Source organism: Diabrotica virgifera, chromosome 3 (genome assembly GCF_917563875.1).
Source record: "Diabrotica virgifera virgifera chromosome 3, PGI_DIABVI_V3a".
Taxonomy (NCBI): domain Eukaryota; kingdom Metazoa; phylum Arthropoda; class Insecta; order Coleoptera; family Chrysomelidae; genus Diabrotica; species Diabrotica virgifera.
In genome coordinates, this window is record NC_065445.1 from 9,933,642 (window position 1) to 9,956,355 (window position 22,714).

At 33.1% G+C, this 22,714-nt stretch overlaps 1 protein-coding gene across 3 annotated transcripts in view; it reads right to left on the reverse strand.

Moving 5' to 3' along the window:
- Positions 1 to 4,463: 4,463 nt before the first annotated feature.
- Positions 4,464 to 22,714, reverse strand: part of LOC114324370 (alpha-tocopherol transfer protein) — a 93,582-nt gene continuing 75,331 nt past the window's right edge. For all 3 annotated transcript variants that reach the window (XM_028272196.2, XM_028272188.2, XM_028272204.2), the window contains exons 5-7: positions 13,625 to 13,818; positions 11,524 to 11,704; positions 4,464 to 4,648 (exon numbers count right to left, since the gene is read on the reverse strand). In XM_028272196.2, coding sequence (XP_028127997.1) covers positions 4,512 to 4,648; positions 11,524 to 11,704; positions 13,625 to 13,818 — 512 coding nt within the window. In that variant the 3' untranslated portion in view covers positions 4,464 to 4,511. The remainder of the gene's footprint in view (positions 4,649 to 11,523; positions 11,705 to 13,624; positions 13,819 to 22,714) is intronic.

Sequence of the window (22,714 nt, forward strand, 5' to 3'; positions counted from 1 at the left end):
AATTAACAATAAAAAAACTCAACTTACCACCAGTATTTACTGCTGATGTACTTTTTTTTCATCACTAGGTGGGGAATCTGCAAACAGACGTCGGAAGTAAACATTTCCAACAGTGCTGGGTTCCTGAGCTGAAACCTCATCAGTGTCACGTCGATCAGTTTGGCCCTAAATCGGACCTCCCTGCCCTCCGTACCTCCGATCTGGCCGGGACCAGCTAAACCCCACCCCTCTCATACTAGGGCATCAGGGTGAAATCGCCCGTTAGGGCATGATTTCTCCCCGATGTCCTTCTTTTGCCCGATTCTCAGTCGCTCGTCATCACGCATCAGCTTCCGTATCTCGCACTCATCCGACCACCACGTCCTTTAATCCTATGCTGTCAATCTTTCATTCTTCCTACCACTGCTGATGTACTTGAAGTTTGTTGTTACGATTTGGTCTCTAGAGCCTATTTAGAAAATTATAAAAATAACACTATTTTATTATTTACACACACGCACAAAGTTATTTAATATCACGTTAAAGTTTACGATATGTGAAGTCAATCCTTCTTTCTTTTTTGGTGGCAAAGTTTTCAATGACTTTATTATTAAAATTGTCAATGCCATTTACAAAATGTCTTTCTGCAGACAGCATACCTAAAGCACTTAGTCGTTCTTCCTTCATGGTATTTCTGAGAAATGTCTTAATTCGTTTTAGCATTGAAAAACAACGTTCTGCTTCAGATGTTGACATGGGAATGGTTATTAATATACTTAAAAGTTTAACAGTTTCTTCAAATGTACATTTTAAACCTTCATCATTTAATAAAACTGATAACGGAACAGCCCCAGAGGTACCTAGTACTTAATTCGTCTCGCTGATACAATACTTGTAATTAAGTTTTAAGCCGAGTTTTGTTTAAAAATAAAAATTGTGTGCATGTTTCATTAAGAAATGATTCGGGGAACTTATCCTTATAAGCAGAAAACTTCTCTGACATAAATAAATGAGAAGCAACTAAATGTCCGGAGAAGGTAAACCTTTTTTTTATTCGCAACAAAACTGCATCGCATATCTCGTCACCTCCAAACAAAACGCATACAAAACAGAACAGTTTATTAGTTTGTTCGCAACCACACAACCAGCTATTTTTATCATAAATAGTTTTATTAAACTTACGACAGCGAAGTTTTTGTCCATTTCCACTTTGTTTTTCAATTTTTAAATCGGGTAAAGGCCGACCGAGTTCTTTATTTTGAAGTTTTTTTTCTAACGAAAAACCACCAAAAGAGTTTTTTAATATACTAATTTGATTCATTGTCAATAAATAAATTAAACGTAGAAAATAATCAAAATATTATTTATATACCTACGACACCCACGACCACGACGCACTAATAATTACAAATTAAAAAATATAGTAGAGTATGACCACAAATATACAATACAGTAGTAGATAATAAACAAAATAGCGTCAAGCGAACGCGTAAAGAAACTAGAAATAGATCTAAAACATTGTATCTTAAGATCTACTTTTCGAGATTTCGAGCCTGGCACGGAGAGTCCAATTTAAACGTATATTAAAAGTGCAATACCGCTCTATTTCTGTCACTTACATAGGATGCTCATACAATCTTTCTCTTTTCTGGCGTGCCACTATACCTTTCGGCACCGGGATTTTCATGATCTTCATCCCTTATCCGGTCAGCTGTGGGTGGCCAGAGTCGGTGGTTAGATGTGCATTGCGCTACACAGAAATAATCACAAAAAAAATTAACAGGCATTAAGATGTTTTTAAGATAAAAAATATGTTTCTGCATAGTTAGCAAGGTAGTGCCATGGCTCTATAGCACTACCTCACGGGCCGCCACTGATTCAAATTGGTACAGGGTGGACAAAAATACAATAGTTTTGTGTGTGTTCATAAAGTAACGCGTTAGTTAAATTAACAATATTATCAAAAATACTTATTGTATTTTTGATATTTTAATTAACTTCTGATTTTAATTAATTTTTGATATTGTTTAATTTAATATTTTAATTTAATATCAAATATTAATTAAAATTTAATATTATGAGCACACACAAAACTATTGTATTTTTGTCCACCCTGTACCAATTTGAATCAACATGTGATATATTTTTGGAATCAGCTCAGCTAGAGTAATCCGAAAATTGAGACAAAATGGGGGTGTTCCATTTAAAAATAATGACGGTGACGTCATTACTCCAAAGTAATTCACCCTGTATATTAGAATATTATTTTAGAATACGGTAAATTAAAATAAAAAATCGACGTGTTTCAGGATTAATTCTTAAAATGCCCTGTTTAGCTAAAAAATAATTTGTTCCATACTTTACGGACACAGTGTATACTCATCAGTATGTATAAAAATCCACAAGAATTTCCTGAAGCTGGCTGTATACCTACCATTAATTACAAGTAAATTTAATGAAAAATTTTTCTTGGTAAAAGGTATATTTATTTAAATACTCTTAAAAGGGCCACAAATATCACAACAAAACGTTTTCGCTCTCTAAAAAGAGCATCATCAGTGGTAAAATCCTAACATGCTGAGCCACCCAAAAATACAAAAGTTAAAACCCTTTAAAAGTTGACTAAATGTCTTACATAATTAAATAAATTATGGAATCCAAAGGATATAATCCCTATGGATATAATCCCTATGGATAAGGCCCTGGGACAACATATGACTACCACGAGGTACATGGATTGCTAGGTTATACTCAGTAAACTTAATAGTTGTATTCCAACAGTATTTGAGAGCCTTTTTATTGACTATTTAGGTGCTAGCTCAAAATGCTATTTTACAGTCCAACAATTGGGATTTATTCGTCACCGGTCAACTGAGCCTAATCTATTGACTTTCATTTTATTTTGGAATCTTTGGAGGAAGGTATCTACTGAAGTTGATGCTGTGTATACGGACTTTACAAAAGCGTTTGATCGTGTAAACCATAAAGTTTTAATTAATAAGTTACATAGTCTGAGTTTTCATGGGAAACTTTTAAAACGGGTATCTTCTTCTCTTACAGAAAGAATACAAATAGTGCATATTCAAGGCTTCCAATCGAATGAGATAGAGATCTCATCTGGTGTCTCATCTGGTGTACCTCAAGATTCGTACCTAAGCCGTCTTCTGTTTAATATCTATGTGAATGATATTATCTCCTGTTTTGTGTATTCACACTGTCTCATGTTCGCGGATGATTTAAAATTTTATAAGAAGATCACGAATATATATGACTAGGTACTACGGACCTACAAGCGGATTTGAAGCCAAAAGACAGAGGCACGAGGATGTGCCTCTGAAGTTTTTTAGCTGAGTTTGTTTCCCTTCTTATTGATTGGGCATATAATGTCATTTTTCCAGTCTTCTGGAATTTTTTCTATGTTCTACACGTCTGTTGCTAGTTTATGAAATCTAACTATCAGTGTGTGTCCTCCAATTTTCAGAATTTCACCTGGTATTTTGTCAATACTTAAGGCTTTTTTATTTTTCAGTGCTTTAATGGCATCCATTATTTTCTGTCTTGTGGGTGGGTATGTTAATTCATTACTTTAGTTCTGATCTTCTGTTACGTCCAAATCGGCTACTGCATGGGTTGTATTTGTTTATATTTTCTCTGTTAGCAGATCCTCGAAATACTTTTTCCAGCCTGCTTTTGTTGATGTATGTTCACTGATAATTATTTATCTTTCACTATTTCTAAAAATATTCTCGTGGTTTATATCTCTCTCTGAGTTGTTTTAGGAATTTATTTGTTACTCTGGTATTGCTCTGATTGGAATCTTCCTCTACTTTTAGTATTTGGCCATTTTTATCTCCTATTCTTTATTTTGCAAATTTTTTCTGTTTTTCTTAGTTCTTCTTTAAATTTATCACGCCTTTCTGATTCTTTTAATATACTGCACAATTCATTTCTTTTTTCTACTGCTTATTTACATTTTTCATCAAACCATTGCTCTTTAATTTGATGTCTTTTAACCGTTTCACATGTTAACCTTATTCCATTCTTTTGGAGTTCTTCCTCTGTTCTGGTAGTTCTATATTCAATTTTTTTCGCAATCGCTTTTTTTACTTCTGGATTTTTCAGGTTCTCAAGATTTAATTTTTCTTTAAAAATTAAATCTTCTTCCTTTTCACTCACTCGATTTTAGATAAACATTAATCAGTAACACAGTGGGATATGGCCTCTTAACAAAATAATCTTAATTTAGCCATAACAGGTCATGAAGCTCTAAAAATACATTTTTGGAGAAGATCTGGTGGAAGATAAAGATAATAAAGAGGACACTATGTATATATAAAGATAAAGGATGTAAGGAAGAGAGAACAAACGCTGAATTAAAGGAACGAAGTCTGAAATGCAAGAAAGATAGAGTTGATAGACTTGAAAGGCGACCACATATTTTCAGCTAGTCACTATTTCATTCGTTCTCTAAATAAAACAACATCTTAAAAAAAGAAATTTATTTACAATTTTTTTTATATACCTATATTTTTTTATTTTGTACCAATAGAATCAAGGAACTCCTTAACAGGGTATCCTAAACTTTCTAATTCAGTCTTCACCGTTTCACCATGGGTCTCCAATATATCATTGTACCAGGATTCTAAAGAATAATCTTCTTGAGCCCCACCTACAAAAAAAAACAAACATATTATTTGACAGAATAAAGCATATTTTTTGTTTTAGTTCAGTTTTGAATATTCGTGGATGCAATGATCAATTTGAAACTGAAATCCTCACTTCACTACAAGCTAAACCACATATAGGTAACACTTGGTATTTTATCTAGTCACGAAGCTAATAAATAAATAAAACTTCTTAGTGCCAAATATACTCAACCAAACATGGAATCACTATAGGTGTATATTATATAATACAAGAATAAAAAACCGCTAAACGCCGTAAAAATGAGTGGGGCATACAATATTCCAACTACAAAAGATCTGATATGAATATTACGTGGCGCGAAAATGTATTTTCATTTTGATGCAAAACAAAATTCTAGTTTTATGTTAAGATTTTTTCATAATATTTGCTAAATTTGAAGTAAACGCGCCACAAAAGAGTTTCAAAATTCAAACTGTATCAAAGTTACTCTTTTGTGGCGCGTTTTACATCAAATTTAGCAAATATTATGGAAAAATCTTTTAAAATAAAACTAGAATTTTGTTTTGCATCAAAATGAAAATACATTTTCGCGCCACGTAATTTTTATATCAGATCTGTTGTAGCTGGAATATTGTATGCGCCACTCATTTTTACGGTGTTTAGCGGTTTTTTATTCTTGTATCAGGAGTTTTTCAAAGTTATTTATAAATTAAATGTATGAAGTTTAATGCAATGTTTCTCGATTACACTTTAAGCTTTATAAATAGTCGCCTTTGTCGTATTATCCCCCAAATGATCTAGTGTCCATCGAATGTACACTAGATTTTTTTCTATTCGAAATATAGTGAAAAACAATATTGGGATGGCCGGTAAATGAACTCGAATTGCCCGTTGCCAGATCAAATTTAGCGTCGTAACCACTACAACTACATAAACCATTTAGGGAATAATCGTTAATTGGATTATACCTTTGTAGCTTAATAACTTCTAAACCGCTTAAGCGATTTTGATCACTAAACATGAGCTTGAAACGTATTGACAAGTAGTATCCGATTAATCTAAGGTCAAGTAGGATAACTGAAGCTATTACAGGAATTATAGAGCTTGAAAAACCGTTTTTCCCAGAAGAAATAGATTTGATCATACTTATGAAGCCTATAACTTAAAAATTCGAATTTTCCCGGATATGAGGTATACACCGTTAGATTCGCCTAAAGTCCTTCTACAAACGCTCAATTATTAACGCAATTTGTAGGTTGAAATTTTGAGTAATTGTCGAAAACCAAAATTTTCAAAGTTTAGTTTTTCAGTTTTTCGGCTATATTGAGCCGTGTGTATGTCTGATCCTGGCGGCTTAGACATCATTTCAAAGCCTAACTCAATACTATTGATTTGGTGTATTTGCGGTTCTCCTGCCTCTTCTTAAACCGAAAATATATACCCCCCAAAAATATGCCGTTTTGTACCTACCAAGTCCTACAGCTGGCTTATGGGTGGTCAAAAGGCACAAACTACATCGGTTCTGAATCGGTTCTGACCCCCTCTTCAAACACAGAAAAAAAATTAGATCGGTTTAACTTTTCCACATACATTTCGTTACATCGTTACATACATATCGACAAACATTTTCCCTTTTTTAAATAAAAATTGAGTCATATTTCTGATCTCGGTAATTTTTGAATGGTATAACCGATTTTCAAAATTAGACATGCGTTAGAAAGGTAATGATCAGTACTATCAGAAGCCGCAAAGGAGTTAAATTTTCGAAGTTTTTGGGAGTTTTGGGGACGAGAACGAAAAACAGACCCTAAATAGGAAGGGCCGTAAAATCCACACCCGTGGACCAAAATGGATGGTTGACATATGAATGGGTGAGTCTTTTCCTGAACATTAAGATGGGAGTTTGCATAATTTTCAATTCAGTCAGATTTAGAAAATCGAAAATTTCGTGTATATATAGTGTCGCGTGTAGGGGAGTGTGGATGTGCGCCACTGACGAGAACTGCCGTTCTCTGGTAATATTTTAGTTGAAACGATAAGAAGAAGAGCTGCCTTGCCCAAGGACTATATAGCAGGAGACAGTTACGGGATCCTGAGTTAACCAGGCAACACAAGATTTATCACGTAAATTGGTGACTACAACACCAAAACTGCAACATTGGAAATTGGAAAAGTGTGATATTTTCAAACGAAAGTAGGATGTGTAAAATCAGATGATTAACGAATGTATGTATTTAGAGGGCGGGAAAGACAAGCAAGAACGGAAACTGTCAGATTTGTTAATAATTATAAAAGAGGATGGGTCATGTTCTGGGGAGGAATTATGATCGGTAAAAAAATCCTTTAATTTTCATCCAACCAATTTTAATAGCTCGCAGGTATGTTGATTTGGTTCTATAACCTGTAGTCAGGCTCCTGATAGATGCGATGGAAGAAAAGTTAATTTAGCATTAATTCGCTTAAAATAATAAAAAATAATTCAGTAAATAAAGAATGATGTGATTTTGACATTAAATCATAAAACTAACAATAGCTTGATCTTTATTGAAAAGTTTTGTAAAATAAATTGTATTAATAACTAAAGTTGACAGTTATTTTATGTGTTTCTAAAAGCTCTACAATAAAGATAGTTTTTAATCTAAATTAGCGAATTACTGTTTTAATGATGAGGGGTTACAGCGAAAGAAAAAGATCTTATAGTCAAATAGCCAACTTGTTCAGTGATACTTTTCCAAACCTTCTCCTATTCATAAGTCGACGGTACAAAAAATTGTATAGCGTTTTGAAGAAACTGGACGAGTAAAAGGTGGCCTTCGAACAGGTAGACCACTTCAATAAAACTTTAGATTTAATGCAGAATTTCATTTGTTGCGATTGCAACTTGTAGAAAATTATGGTGCAACTGACGCTCGCCTTTTCTTTCCGACCAGCAGAATAATTTGGCTAGGTGTAGGGCAGGTTTTTTCTGCGTGCTTGAAAATGCGTTGGGTCTGTGAGCCGGTTTTGTGTAGACGCAGGGTGTGTGGTTCTTTCCCGCCTGTTTTGGCTAGCATTCGTGTGCCGACACTCAAACTATCAACATGCATCGACTCAGTGTAAAATTAGATTGCTAAATGCGAAATTTTCTTTGTAAAATCAATGTAAAAGTTTAGAAAGTAGTGATGTGTAGTTTTTGTGTAAATGATCGCCAGAATAAAGGTAAATTCATTTATTAAACTTATTCCCTGCACGAGTTTTAATTATTTTACACGAACCATCGAAGGAAGCCGCCTCCAACCGGTGGCTTGCACGAAGGAGAGGGGATAAATCAACCCCCACTCCGTTCATCATTGAAGATCCACATACATTCTCAGCAGATCTGCAAAAGCACCAACTTAATGGATACGTACCTAAAAGTGGTAATTCTGTAAGGAATATGTTTAATTTTAAAGGACGTTATAAAAATAACGTACGTTAAAATAGAAAGGTTATTCCGTATTGTTTAACGTAAACTATTTAACTGCTGTTTTTAACAGTAGTACAAATAATTCAATATTTCCCATTCTGTAATATTTTATACGTTAAAAAATATGGGAAATGTGTTATAAAACAGGCGTTAAAATTGTAATTTAAACACCTGCTTTCCTAGTACCCTTTAAAAACTAACATGTTGTTAAAAATCTTTGAAAATGGCGTTTGATGGATTTGTATCTATTTATTGAAGATTATAATTAAAATCGGCAAAGAATGTAAGTATTATTTTGTGTATGTAATCTATAACAAATGTTATGAAACATATGATTTATTTTTTTAGAGCCCTTAATAACTTAAAATATCGACATTTAAGAGACGCGAGCAATCCATTTGAAATACCAGACAGGCTTTTTTTGAAGCTATTTAGATTGGATAAAGAAACATGCCAAAACATAATTGACTGGCTATCTCCTCATTTGACTCCTCACCTCAGAAATACTAGAATTCCTGTTCATTTGAGAATATTATTGGTCCTGAATTTCTTTGGACAAGGAAGCTACCAGACAGGAATAGGTATAGGGTGGTGTTTTGCTGTGAGTCAACCAATAATAGTAAGTAGATGTTTGCAGGAAGTGTGCAGAGAGATTAACCAACAATTGGCAAATCGCTGGATAAAATTCCCTTCAACTCAAGAAGACAAGCAAATAATTAAACGAGGTTTTAGGGAACTGGCTCCTTGTTTAAAAAATTGTTTGGGAATTGTGGATGGTAGCCTAATTCTAATAGTATCACCTACTGCCCATCATCCAGTTTATCCAGGTCCAATATTTTATTGCCGTAAAAACTTTTACGCCATTAATATTCAAGCCATCTGTGACCATAATAATAAATTTCTTGCTATAAATACCCGTTTTCCTGGATCAGTTCACGATTCTGCAATTTGGATGATGTCTAGGGTTAGAGAAGAATTGGAAAGAGAATATATAAACAATAATTCACCTAGCTACTTGATAGGAGATAGTGGGTACCCTTTGGAACCTTGGTTACTGGTTCCAGTGAATGCTCCTCCACCTAATTCTCCTCATTCAAGATTTAATAGCAGGCTTTCAGCTTTACGAGTAAAAATTGAACATTCAATAGGTCTACTAAAAAACAGGTTTCGCTGTATACATGGACAAAGGGCCTTATATTACAGTCCCAATAAAGTAGCAGAAATCATTCACAGTTGTGTTATTTTACACAACATAGCACGAACAAGAAGAGTCGACATGCCTGATGATGAGGATTTAATAGATGAAGAGCCAGAACATGAAAATCCAGGACCAGTTGTAGATAATGGTTGGTATAATGTTGGTGAAGCCTGTCGAGAGGAGATAATTCATAGATATTTCATGTAATATGTTCTTCTAAACTTTGTTTATGTACCTATTTATTTTTTGTTATAATTCAAAATAAAAATGCAGATACGTGAAAAGAGTTTATTATCAAAAGCGAAAACTTTTTTATTATTAACTTACGAAAAATGTAATTGGGTGTACAATTTTTGTTTTAATATTTTTTAATGTGCCATCGAACAGAAAATACTCAATTTATTGAAATAACTAACAGGACTGAATAACTAAAAGCAAGTTTGGAGTCAATTTTAATTAGATATGGATTCAGCCAGACGGAGCTCCTGCTCATTTTGGGGTAAATCTTCGGTGTTATTTAGATAAGACATTTCCCGACCGATGGATTAGTAGATTAGATAGTATTGAAAGGCCTTCTCGTTTACCCGAAAATTATGAAATAAAAATGTATACCATTTTTATTCAGTTGCAGTGCGAAGGCAAAACTGTCTTATTTTTCACTTAGAACAGGGAGCACTAACCAACGGGGCCTCCGAGAGGGAGGAGCTGGCCCCGGCAAGAAGTGACGAACGGGCCCCCGGCAAAAAATGCAGAGCAAAAAAAATTGTTCAACTTTTATAGAAATAAAATTATCAACAGTAAAAATATGTAATAAGAAACATTTCAAATATAAATTTTATTAAATTTTGATTATATTTATAATAGTTATTTTTTTATTTATTTAATTTAAAAGTATTTTGCAATCTGTTGAGTGTCAACAATAAACAAAAGTAATGACATTGACTAAGGAAAAGAAAGATTTTACCCACTGGTAAAATCAAAGTACAATTTTTATAAAGTTGTGTAGAAAATGATAATAATTAATGATAACAATTAAAATGATTTATAATATTAAAAATATTTATAATACAGATGCTTTTCGAGTTTTCTTATTCAAAAAAATGTCTATAACTTTCGAAAAATCGCATGATTTTACCAAATCTTTCTCAATGCACAACGTTGATAGGCGAGTTAACCAATCCTGTTTCATTGTAGATATCACAGCATTCTATATTCGGGAAAGATGTATCGTTCTCAAATGAAAAATTTCATCTACCAATTCTTCACTGATGTCTTCTTTATAAAACTCGCGCAATATATCAATTTTTTTTTAATATTCTCGTCATCGTCATCTCGGAATGTCCAGAAAATGTTAAATAGCGAATGAATTAAGTTGCCGCATTAAATATTCTGGTTAAATTGCTTATTATTTGACAACATTAAATAGTTCACAGCGAAATATTGCGTCGGGCTCAAGCATCACTACTAGGCCCAGGCAATCATCAAAAAATCTCACAGGCTTCTTGCGCCGTTTTTCTTTATTTGATGTAAATTCTCGATTTATTCCATAATTGCTGGTAACTAATTTAGATTCTTCAACAATGGAAGGCCTGATCCCTTTAGATTCTGACCCTTTATATTCTTCAATCAATTTCTGATTTTTTGTAAATCTTCTAGAAGCCCCGATATATTTTTAATCTCCATATCCAGTTATCTGACTGCACTGCAGCATTTGACTTCTGTGATTTATTGCTGTTAAAATTTTACACCAAATCAACTAAAGATCATGTTAAATATAGCCGAGGATTAATTAAACGTATTATGGACATAAAGTGAAGAGCAAAAAGAAACAGGAAAAATTACGTCTTTGGTCTGGTCGACGCCGGGCTCCTTACATCGCCGGGCCCCGGTAAAATGTACCGGCTATACCGCCCTCTCGGCGGCCCTGCTAACCAGCACTCTAAATCGACGATTTTCGACGCTATTTGGAGTCATCATCAGAGAGGCGTAGGTTTGTTGCTCTCTGCCCCAAGTGACGAAACTCCGAGAGCTTATCCCCGCACTGCAACTGACGTTCATGGAGTAGGTGTCTAACGACATCGTAAAAATTATTTTTATTGGGATACTTGAAACGTACAATTTATAAAACTAAACCAGCAACTGCTGCAGAGCTAAGGCAAAGACTTATCGTTAAAGCCTTTCAAAGTGTCACCCTGTATTATTCTTTGCGAGCTAATACAAATTACTCATATATTAGATTCTATTAGATACTAACCTAACGAGTTAGGAAGGTATTTGGGATCTATATGGGAATACAGAGTTTCCAGGTCGTTGTGAAAATGAATTCTGTCTGTTACTGTCGGTGATACTAGACCCTTAACCATGCTGAAAGCTGTATCGAACATCCATGAGCTGTAGAGAAAATGCACGCCTTCTAGACGACAGGGCATTGAGGTCTGAAACAAAAATGACAAATTTACACATAAGAACCAGGCTAGACAAATAACTATAGTTGTTCAAAAGTAGAGAATGAATAAAATAGTTGTTCAAATGTAGAGAATGAATAAAATAGTTTGCTTCAAATACTGATTAAAATTTTTTACACAAAATGTAAAGAACCACGGAAAAATAATACCATAATATAGCACTGGATACCGCATCATTAATTTTTAATTTTCCTGACAGCATAATGGCCTCATTGTAGTTTTTTTCATGTTGGCAATTTGAAAAAGAGTGCATTCAATAGGTTTAATTCCTTTTATAACATAACTACAATGTGATTTATCTATTTGGCCCATTTATTTATTGGTTCATTAGTTCTAAACTACCTTTTATGTTTTTTAGTAGTTGATAGACGGATTCCCCTTAAATCTAAAAATCGATTAGTGACCATACACCATTGATAGTTTGCCGGACAATGTACATACTAAGAGCAGCAACTTTTGAATTGTTCCACTGGCTGATTACATGAGTACCAGTGCATCTTATACATCTAGGTTGCTTTCCTCAGTATTACTTTGTATGTTAATGATATTGGCACTTTTGACACTGTACTAATAATTTGTTTTTTGTTAATAGGGCAATATGTATTTATAGTCGATCCTGCCTTCAGGGGGGGGGGTACAACGGCCTCCTTTATTCAGATGGACTTACCCAAGTTTTTTTTATGTATTTTGACCCGTAAAACACGATTTTTTGGGTAACAGTTGATCCGGATGTCGATAAGATTGTTATAAACAAAGAACTTGAGGAATTACATAACAGCAATTTCTCGCACAATAAAACAAACAATGTTCTGACAAGTTTTTTCGTAGGATGCATTGTTTTCGAGATAAACGCGGTTGAACTTAAAAAAAATCGAAAAATTGCAATTTTTGAACCTTAATAACTTTTGATTAAAAAAGAAAATAGCAATTCTGCTTGCCGCATTTGAAAGTTCAAGTCAAATTATATCGGTTTTAATTATCTGCATTGCTAATAATTTATTTTTTTATTGTTAAACAAAGCTATAAACACATAGTGCTTGAGTGATGTTTTCAATAATCTCCCATTTAAAATCGAATGAGTAGGTAGAGTAGGTACAAGTGCAAGCGAGGCAATTTCTACGTAGTATGCATTAAAACGCATGTATTGTCCACGGGAACCACTGTTTATAGCTTTGTTTAACAATAAAAAAATAAATTTTTAGCAATGCAAATAATCAAATCCGATATAATTTGACTCGAACTTTCAAATACGGTAAGCAGAATTGTTCTTTTCTTTTCTAATCAAAAGTTATTCGGGTTCAAAAATTGCAATTTTTCGATTTTTTTAAAGTTCAACCGCGTTTATCTCGAAAACTATGCATCCTACGAAAAAACTTGTAATAACATTTTTTGCTTAGAATGACCCAAAAAATACAAAAAAATTTTGCGAGAAGTCGCTGTTACCTAATTCCTCAAGTTCTTTGTTTATAACAATATTTTCGACATCCGGATCAATGATTACCCAAAAAATTCGTGTTCTAGGGGTCAAAATACAAAAAAACTTGGGTAAGTCCATCTGAATAAAGGAGACTGTTGTACCCCCCTGGCGAAAGGACTATGAATCATAGCTTTGGTATTTTTGTTGTATTAATGTTAATATTCCTAACTATTTACTTTCTTTTTTCTTAAGTATTTTAAGTATTTGTTCCTAAACTAGGACTAGAAATGTTACGTACTTAGCAAGAAATATATAATAATTGTTATTTTTTTAATCGGCCTGGTAAAACAATATCCATTTTAGAAGTTTCAGAAGTACTTTATATGTTTCATATCAAGTAAGTACCTACTGTTTTTCATGTTTAATTTTCGTAAATCTAAATTTGCTTAAATCTATTAATAAAAATGGCTTACCGTAGCAATATTGACCATATGCTTGGCCAAGGTGGGGCTCATGTACCATACCATTTCCAGCGACAATCCACTAAGATCAAACAAAGCCACCACTCCGTTTATCTGTGTCTTCTGCTCTAACATACTTATTTGAATTAAAAATATCACAAATTGAATAAGCTCCGTGGGGGAGAAGTCAGATGGAACCCATTCACCTAAAAGAAGATATAATTAAAATAAAAATTCCATTTTTATTCAGTTGCAATGCGAAGGCAAAACAATCTTATTTTTCACTTAGAATACGGAGCGCAGTCCAGCACTCTAAATCGACGATTTTCGACTCTTGATGGAGTCTCATCGGAGAAAACGTAGGCCTGCTACTCCATACTCCAAGTGACCAACACCGAGAGTTCATCCCCCACACCGCAACTGACGTGAATGGACTAGGGGACTAGCGTCATCTGGCAATTGAAAGATGAAGTCGTTTTCAATCCTAATAGCAATATTAATAATATTTAAAAATATTAAAATATTACTAAAAGATTATGTTTTCAATTTAAAAATCTTTTAGTAATATTTTAATCATCATCATCATTCTCTTTGCCTTATCCCTATGCGGGGTCGGCTTCCCTAATTGCATTTCTCCACACAGTTCTATCTTGGGTCATATCAATGTTAATCCCCTTTACCAACATGTCCTGCCTGATCATCTTCCCCCAAGTCTTCTTTGGTCTTCCTCTCCTACTCCTTCCAGGAATCTGCACTTCAGATATTCTTCGTATTGGGTGATTAACGTCTCGACGTTGAACATGACCAAACCATCTTAACCTATGCTCTCTCATTTTGGCATCAATTGGTGCCACACCTAGACTTCCCCTAATATACTCATTTCTAATTTTATCCTTCTTTGTCACTCCACTCATCCATCTAAGCATTCTCATTTCCGCCACATGCATTCGTTGTTCCTCTTTCTTTATCACTGCCCAACATTCAGTTCCGTGCATCATAGCCGGTTTTATGGCTGTTTTATAGAATTTTCCCTTCAGCTTCATTGGAATTTTTCTGTCACACAACACACCACTCGCTTCTTTCCACTTCATCCATCCAGCCCTAATTCTACTGCATGCATCTCCATCTATTTCTCCATTACTCTGTAATACCGATCCTAGGTACTTAAAACTATTGCTTTTCACAATCATTTCACCATCCAAAAGATACCATTTTATTTGTAGTAACTCCATCTTTAAATGAACATTCCAAATACTCTGTTTTTGTCCTACTAAGTTTTAAACCTTTTTCCTCCAGAGCTTGTCTCCGCTGTTCCAGTTTTTGTTCTAAGTCTCTTTCACTATTTCCTATTAACACTACATCATCAGCATACATTAGGCACCATGGAATACTACCCTGTAGTTTCGCTGTTATCTGGTCCAAAACTAATGAGAATAAATAAGGACTAAGCACCGAACCTTGGTGCAATCCTACTTTCACCTGAAATTTATCAGTCTCTCCCACACCTGTCCTAATACTGGCCGTTACTCCCTCATACATATCTCTCACAATCTTTACATATTCGCCAGGGACTCCTTTCTTATTGAGTGCCCACCACAGAATCTCTCGAGGAACTCTATCATATGCTTTCTCAAGATCAATGAATACCATATGAGCGTTGGTCTCTTTATTCCTGTATTTTTCCATCAGTTGCCTTACAATGAAAATTGCATCTGTTGTTGATCTGCCCTGCATAAAGCCAAATTGATTATCGGATATATCGGTTTCTTCACGTATCCGTCTATCAATTACTCTCTCCCATATTTTCATGGTGTGGCTAAGTAGTTTTATAGCCCTGTAGTTTGTGCATTGTTATATGTCTCCCTTGTTTTTGTAGACAGGTACTAATATACTGCTTCTCCATTCGTCTGGCATTTGTCCAACTTCCATAATTCTATTAAATAGACCTGCTAGCCAACTTATTCCTGTCTCTCCTAATGCTCTCCATACTTCCCCAGGAATATCATCTGGTCCGACTGCTTTTCCTTTCTTTATTTTTTGAAGCGCTTGAGCCACTTCCTCGTTTATTATTCAGGTAACCATTGCTGTTACTGTCTCCGTTAACTCCACAGGCTGTCTGTCAAATTCTTCATTTAATAAACTGCCAAAATACTTTCTCCATCTCTTTTTGACATCCTTTTCGTGAATTAGTATTTTATTATTTTCATCTCGGATATATCTAATCTGATTAAAATCTCTTGCTTTCTTTGGTCTCTGTTTGGCTATTCTATATATCTTTGTTTCGCCTTCCCTGGTATCAAGTTGATCGTATAGGTTTGAATACGCTTCTGCTTTAGCTTTTGCTACTGCTACTTTCGCTTCCTTTTTGGCGACCATATAGTTTTAAAGATCTATGTCCGATCTGGATTCTTGCCACTTTTTATATAATTTTCTCTTCTCTTTTATTTTTCCTTGTACTTCATTTGACCACCACCAAGTCTCTTTATCCTCAAACTTCTTTCCTGACGTTTTCCCAAGTATTTCACTTAGAATCTAGTATTTCACTTAGTAATATTTTAATATTTTTAAATATTATTAATATTGCTATTAGGATTGAAAACGACTTCATCTTTCAATTGCCAGATGACTCTAGTCATTTTTAAATTGAAAACATAATCTTTTAGTAATATTTTAATATTTTTAAATATTATTAATATTGCTATTAGGATTGAAAACGACTTCATCTTTCAATTGCCAGATGACGCTAGTCACCTAGTCCATTCACTTCAGTTGCGGTGTGGGGGATGAACTCTCAGTGTTGGTCACTTGGAGTATGGAGCAGCAGGCCTACGTTTTCTCCGATGAGACTCCAACAAGAGTCGAAAATCGTCGATTCAGAGTGCTGGACTGCGCTCCGTATTCTAAGTGAAAAATACGATTGTTTTGCCTTCGCATTGCAACTGAATAAAAATGGAATTTTTATTTTATTTTTATATTGGTCGTTACTTCTTTGAGTAACTAGGTCCATTTTCTGTTGGAATTTACCAGCTGAACAGACGGGGTCGTGAATTGTAAGTTTTTTGAATTCCCTCTTGTCTTCTTCGCTTCAGCATCCATCTGGCTTGCAAATTTTAGAAGCCATGGAGGTGTTACCAAGGAAATGGACCAATAAGTTTTCAATTTAAAAATCTTTTAGTAATATTTCAATATTTTTAAATATTATTAATATTGCTATTAGGATTGAAAACTACTTCATCTGAAGATATAATTGTTTATTATACAGGGTGTGTCAAAAGTAGCGGGACGGTCGAATATTTCGCGAAACTAACATCGGATCGAAAAACTGAAAACCAATTGTTCAATATTGTTTAAGAAATCTATTGAATGACATCTAATGCGACTCCCCACTCCACCCCATCGAGGTGGGGGGGGGGCAAATCTAATATCTTAAATAGGACCATCTTTTATTGCAGTCCCGAAATTGGCATACTCAGCAAAACTCAGCCTGAATAATCTTTACATTTTCGTCTCTGAAGACTGGTGTATTAGGCTACTGTGTTGAATGAATATTAGTCTGGGCTGATTATCGGAGAATAGGCCATTTTTGGGAAAAGTTATTTACCAGCAATTTTATTGCTGGAATCGAATCTTATGATTGTATATATTAATAATATAGGTATGCAAAGTCCGCAGATAGTGTGCTACTTTTTTTTATAAACAAAATGGTGCCCGAAAATCGTGTTTTTTTCAATTTTTGCTCTATAACTTCAAATATTTTAAGTTTACACCAAAAATATCCAAATAAAATTCACCGCAATTAAATTCTGCATAGAGACGTGTTTAAATTCTGCATAGAGACGTGTTTTCCCCGATTCACTTCGACGAAAACTTTCCCCGAAAAAAGCGGGCTTTTCCAACAAAATCTTTAATTTTCAACTAAAATTTTAGATAAGTAATTGTTAATCGATAATTAAATAACTTGGTAATGTCAAATCCCTTTTCGTATGGATTATAATTCCAGAAGCCGATGGAAATTGAATGAACAGTTTAGCAACAATTGAATTGTTAATTAAAATTTTACGGTCGCTATAATAACGACAATAATTATGATGCATAAGAATAACTATAATTTTTTCATAAAAAGACACTATACCTATCTAATGTACTTTACAGAATTGAAATTGGACTATTTAAACGGTCTCAGGAATATTTTAAAATTATAAAGAATTTTTTGGCTTATAAACAAATAGAATATCTCGGGAAACATTAAATTAAATTAAATTGTAAAAATAATATTCGAAAAACAGCGGCAGTACGCTTCTTTCAAAAGAAAAACGTTTAATTATGATGAGTAGTTCCTGAGATACAACCGGTCAAAGTTGACCGGAATTTACGGCAAAGATATAAACAATAGAATCATAACTTTCAAACAATCGCCTTTTTATTTTTGTCCTCTTTCTCCACACCAATTTTCATATCCTTAAAATACTCATAACATATATTATTATAATAAAAACTATCCATAATACGTGTGAAAATTGCCAAAAATAGCAAAATTCCAATCAAAAATTAGGTTGGAGAAAATGTAACCCTCAAAGTTCAAGATCGGTATACGTTAAAAAAATGCATTTTCTCGGCTTCCCATGGAGCAATTTCCTTCATTCTTTTTTTGTTCCCAAGTAACTCGAGTAGAGCCATCGAACTAACGCATTATTAAATCAGACTTGCTTTTGTTTTGTTATAATAATTTAATTTATTTATTACAACACAAAATTTTAATTTGTTTAAATAAAAATTGTTTAAATAATTATACAGCTTTCAAATGAGAATATTTATGTTTTTAACTTTAAAAGGTACACTTGTAGTAAGTTTATCTAAAAAAAGCCTACAACTGGAAAAAATATGTAGTTTTCTGTTCTTATAAATAAATTAATCTATTATAACAAAACAAAAGCAAGTTTGACATTTAATAATGCGTTAGTTCGATGGCTCTACTCGAGTTATTAGGGAACAAAAAAAGAATGAAGGAAATTGCTCCCTGGGAAGCCGAGAAAATGCATTTTTTTAACGTATACCGATTTTGAACTTTGAGGGTTACATTTTCCCCAACCTAATTTTTGATTGGAATTTTGCTATTTTTGGCAATTTTCACACGTATTATCAATAGTTTTTATTATAATAATATATGTTATGACTATTTTAAAGATATGAAAATTGGTATGGAGAAAGAGGATAAAAATAAAAAGGTGATGGTTTGAAAAATATGATCCAATTGTTTATATCTTTGCCGTAAATTCCGGTCAAATTTCACCGGTTGTATCTCAGGAACCACTCGTCATAATTAAACGTTTTTTCTTTTAAAAGAAGCGTCCTGCCGCTGTTTTTCGAATACCGTTTTCACAATTTAATTTAGTTTATTATTTCCTGAGATATTTTATTTGTTTATAAGCCAAAAAATTGTTTATAATTTTAAAATATTCCTGAGGCCGCTTAAATAGTCCAATTTCAATTCTGTAAAGTACATTAGATAGGTATAGTGTCTTTTTATGAAAAAATCATAGTTATTCCTATCCATCATAATTATTGTCGTTATTATAGCGACCGTAAATTTTTAATTAACAATTCAATTGTTGCTAAACTGTTCATTCAATTTCCATCGGCTTCTGGAATTATAATCCATACGAAAAGGGCTTTTACATTAGCAAGTTATTTAATTATTGATTAACAATTACTTATCTAAGGTTTTAGTTGAAAATTAAAGACTTTGTTGGAAAAATCCGCTTTTCCGTGGAAAGTTTTCGTCGAAGTGAATCGGGGAAAACACGTCTCTATGCAGAATTTAATTGCGGAGAATTTTTATTTGGGTGTTTTTGGTGTAAAGTTAAAATATTTGGAGTTATAGAGCAAAATATGAAAAAAACACGATTTTCGGGCGCCATTTTGTTTATAAAAAAAGTAGCACACTATCTGCGGACTTTGCATACCTATATTATTAATAGATACAATAATAAGATTCGATTCCAGCAATAAAATTGCTGGTAAATAACTTTTCCTTGTATTTTGCTAATTAGCCCAGAGTATATGGACAATCGCAATAGGGAACTTGCACATTTTTTTTTATTACATAATAATCAGTTATGTTTAAAAACTAGATTTCCAAAATTTCACGCTTCAAAAACTCGTAATAACTTAGAAATACAAATTTAAAGTCGTCTGTGGTATAAAATAGTTCAAACGAACCGTGACGTCACATATTTTTATTATATAGTTATGATTATGGTTATATTTAGGCATATTCTTCTTCTCCTTCTTTAGTTTATTGGCCTCCACCTACTTGGGTATTTGGCCAGCTCATCGTCGCGGAATAAGGGAAAAATATTTATATTCTAATGACATTTATCGTATGTCACTGTAATAATATATACCAGTTTCTTGAAATTGGAGTTTGATACAGTTTTTGAAGGAAAGGAAAGAAAATTTACTATAGAAAATAAAACCATTTTGTAAAAGTTTTCTATGAATAGTTCAAACGATCAAAAATACTTGTGACGTCACATAACTGTATTTTCTACTGACGTTTATAATGTTTAATTTAAAATTATATAGGTACAATTTTGTTTACTTTGGCTGGCTGGTATAATTTTTGAATTTTTAATAGTCTGTAGGAGCCAAACGAAAGACAAAAAAAACTTTTTTTTATCTTTGATAGATGTTTTAAATTATGCTCTGTTGTGATTTATAACATTTTTTTCGAATTTAAAATTTTATGCAAGTTCCCTATTAAGTTTTTTTTTCAGTTGTTATATACTTAAATTTTGCCGAACTTAGTACTAATTATGAAGTAGGTTCCAATTGGTTTGTTGTTAGTTAAACGAAATTTTTTGATACTTAGTATATAATAATTAGAAAGCATTGAAAATATCTACGTTACCTTAAGTAGTAATTAAAACAAGCATTAATTGCATACTTAATCAATATTTTGAACACATCCGATATTATCATCACATGTAGATATTGCGTATTGACTACCAATCGAAATTGCATAACACACACACACACAATAACAATGTACATAATTGCATATTTGTAATATTGGTTGTAGTATATTTATTTTTCTAAATTATTTTAATTCATTTTGTACAACAGCTATTAAATACGTATTAATATAATGTCGAATAACACAGTCTAACAACTTATAGAAAAATTAATGGCCAAAAATAGATCTGTTCATCTGGCTTTTGTAGATCTTAAAATGGCATATGACTCGATACCTAGAATCAAGCCATGGAAAGCAATGGAAGACATCGAAATTCCACGAATATTAAAAAAGTAGTAGAACAACTCTACAAGAATAACAAAGTAGCTATCAAAGTAGCAATAGAGTATGCAGTCCATTTAAGTCGACAAAGGGATTGCTCCAGGGCTGCTCCACATCCCTATTCTGTTCAAAATATTCATGGAAAAACCCTGAGACCATGGAAAATAAAGTAAGTTTTGCTGACGACCAAATAGCGTTCGCACAACACGAAGATTACCTCAATTTTATGATTAGGAAACTGGAACATGAATATACAGGGTGTCCCGAAAAGATTGGTCATAAATTATACCGCACATTCTGGGGTCAAAAATAGTTCGATTGAATCTAACTTTAGTACAAATGTGCTTATAAAAAAAGTTACTGCCCTTTGAAGTTACAAAATACAAATCGATTTTTTTCAATATATCGAAAACTATTCGAGATTTTTTTATTGAAAACGGACATGTATCATTCTTATGTCAGAACCATCTTAAAGCAAAATTATAGTGAAATTTGTCCACGCCATAAAAATTTTATGGGTGTTTTGTTACTTTAAACCTCCCCAAACTTTTGTCTATGTTCCAATTAATTCATTATTGTGGTACGATTAGTTAAACACAACGTTTTTAAAACTTTTTTGTCTGTTAATATTTTTTCGAAAAGCCAGTTTTTATCAAGATGTGGCTTCTTTTTTAATATATTTACATAAACATTTTTTTGTGGGTTTTGCTCCTTTGAACCCCCCAAATGTTTGTGTAGATTCCAATTACTATAATTGTGGTACCATTAGTTTTTTTTTTGGCTTAGACTACCGTCATACTGCCAGACACATAAGGAATACAAGTTATCAAGTTATACAAAACAGGTTTAAAACAAAGATAACAACTAAAAGGTATTAAGTAACATTAAGCTTAACAGCTAAAACAACTAACTACCAAAGGTATTAATTAAAAATGTTTAAGGGAATTATAATGATAATTTGCTGTCTTTTAAAAAATTAATTAAAGAGTTGTATACATCTACAGAACCAAGTGATAATAAATATAGTATATTCCAAGAAGTTGCTACTTTACATTTTAATAAATCATTTATTAATTTAGATGAGTAAATTTTATTTTTAGAACAACCAAAAAATATATGATCTAAATCACTTTCCTCTTCACAATGCTCACATTTATCATTATCCAAAACCTGTATTATAAATAAATGCTTTGGATAACATGCGTGCCCGAATCGTACTCTAATAATAGAAGTTATGTACTTTCTAGAAGCTCTACAAGACTTTTCCATGTACCAAGGAAATTTGGGAATATCGGGCTGAATTAACGAGTATCTATTTTGAGTCACAAAAGAGTATTCCTTCCACTGGTAGCTCCACTCCCGATGCAGTGTTGACTTGAAAGAGATTATACTATCAGTCAGTGTTATTTTATGTAGAATACTGGTATCGGATGAAACGCTTTCTTTGGCTAATAAGTCGACATACTCATTATGTTCAAATCCTGCGTGTGCTTTAATCCAGATAAAATGTACATTGATTCCTTTGGTTAAAAGATTTTGTTTAATATGTTTAATTTTATAAATGTATGGGCAGTCTTGGATGTTTGGGGGTCCATATTTACCAAGAGATTTCAATACTGCTAAGGAGTCAGACAAAATTATAATATGGATGAAATCAAATTCAGCTACATATAGTAAAGCTTCATATATTGCAATAGCCTCTGCTGTATAAATTGAAGTCTCCGGTTTCAGTTTGAATTTCTTTTCTATATGTCCCGATGGTATAAAAAAGGCGCATCCAGTTCCATCTGCAGATTTAGACGCAT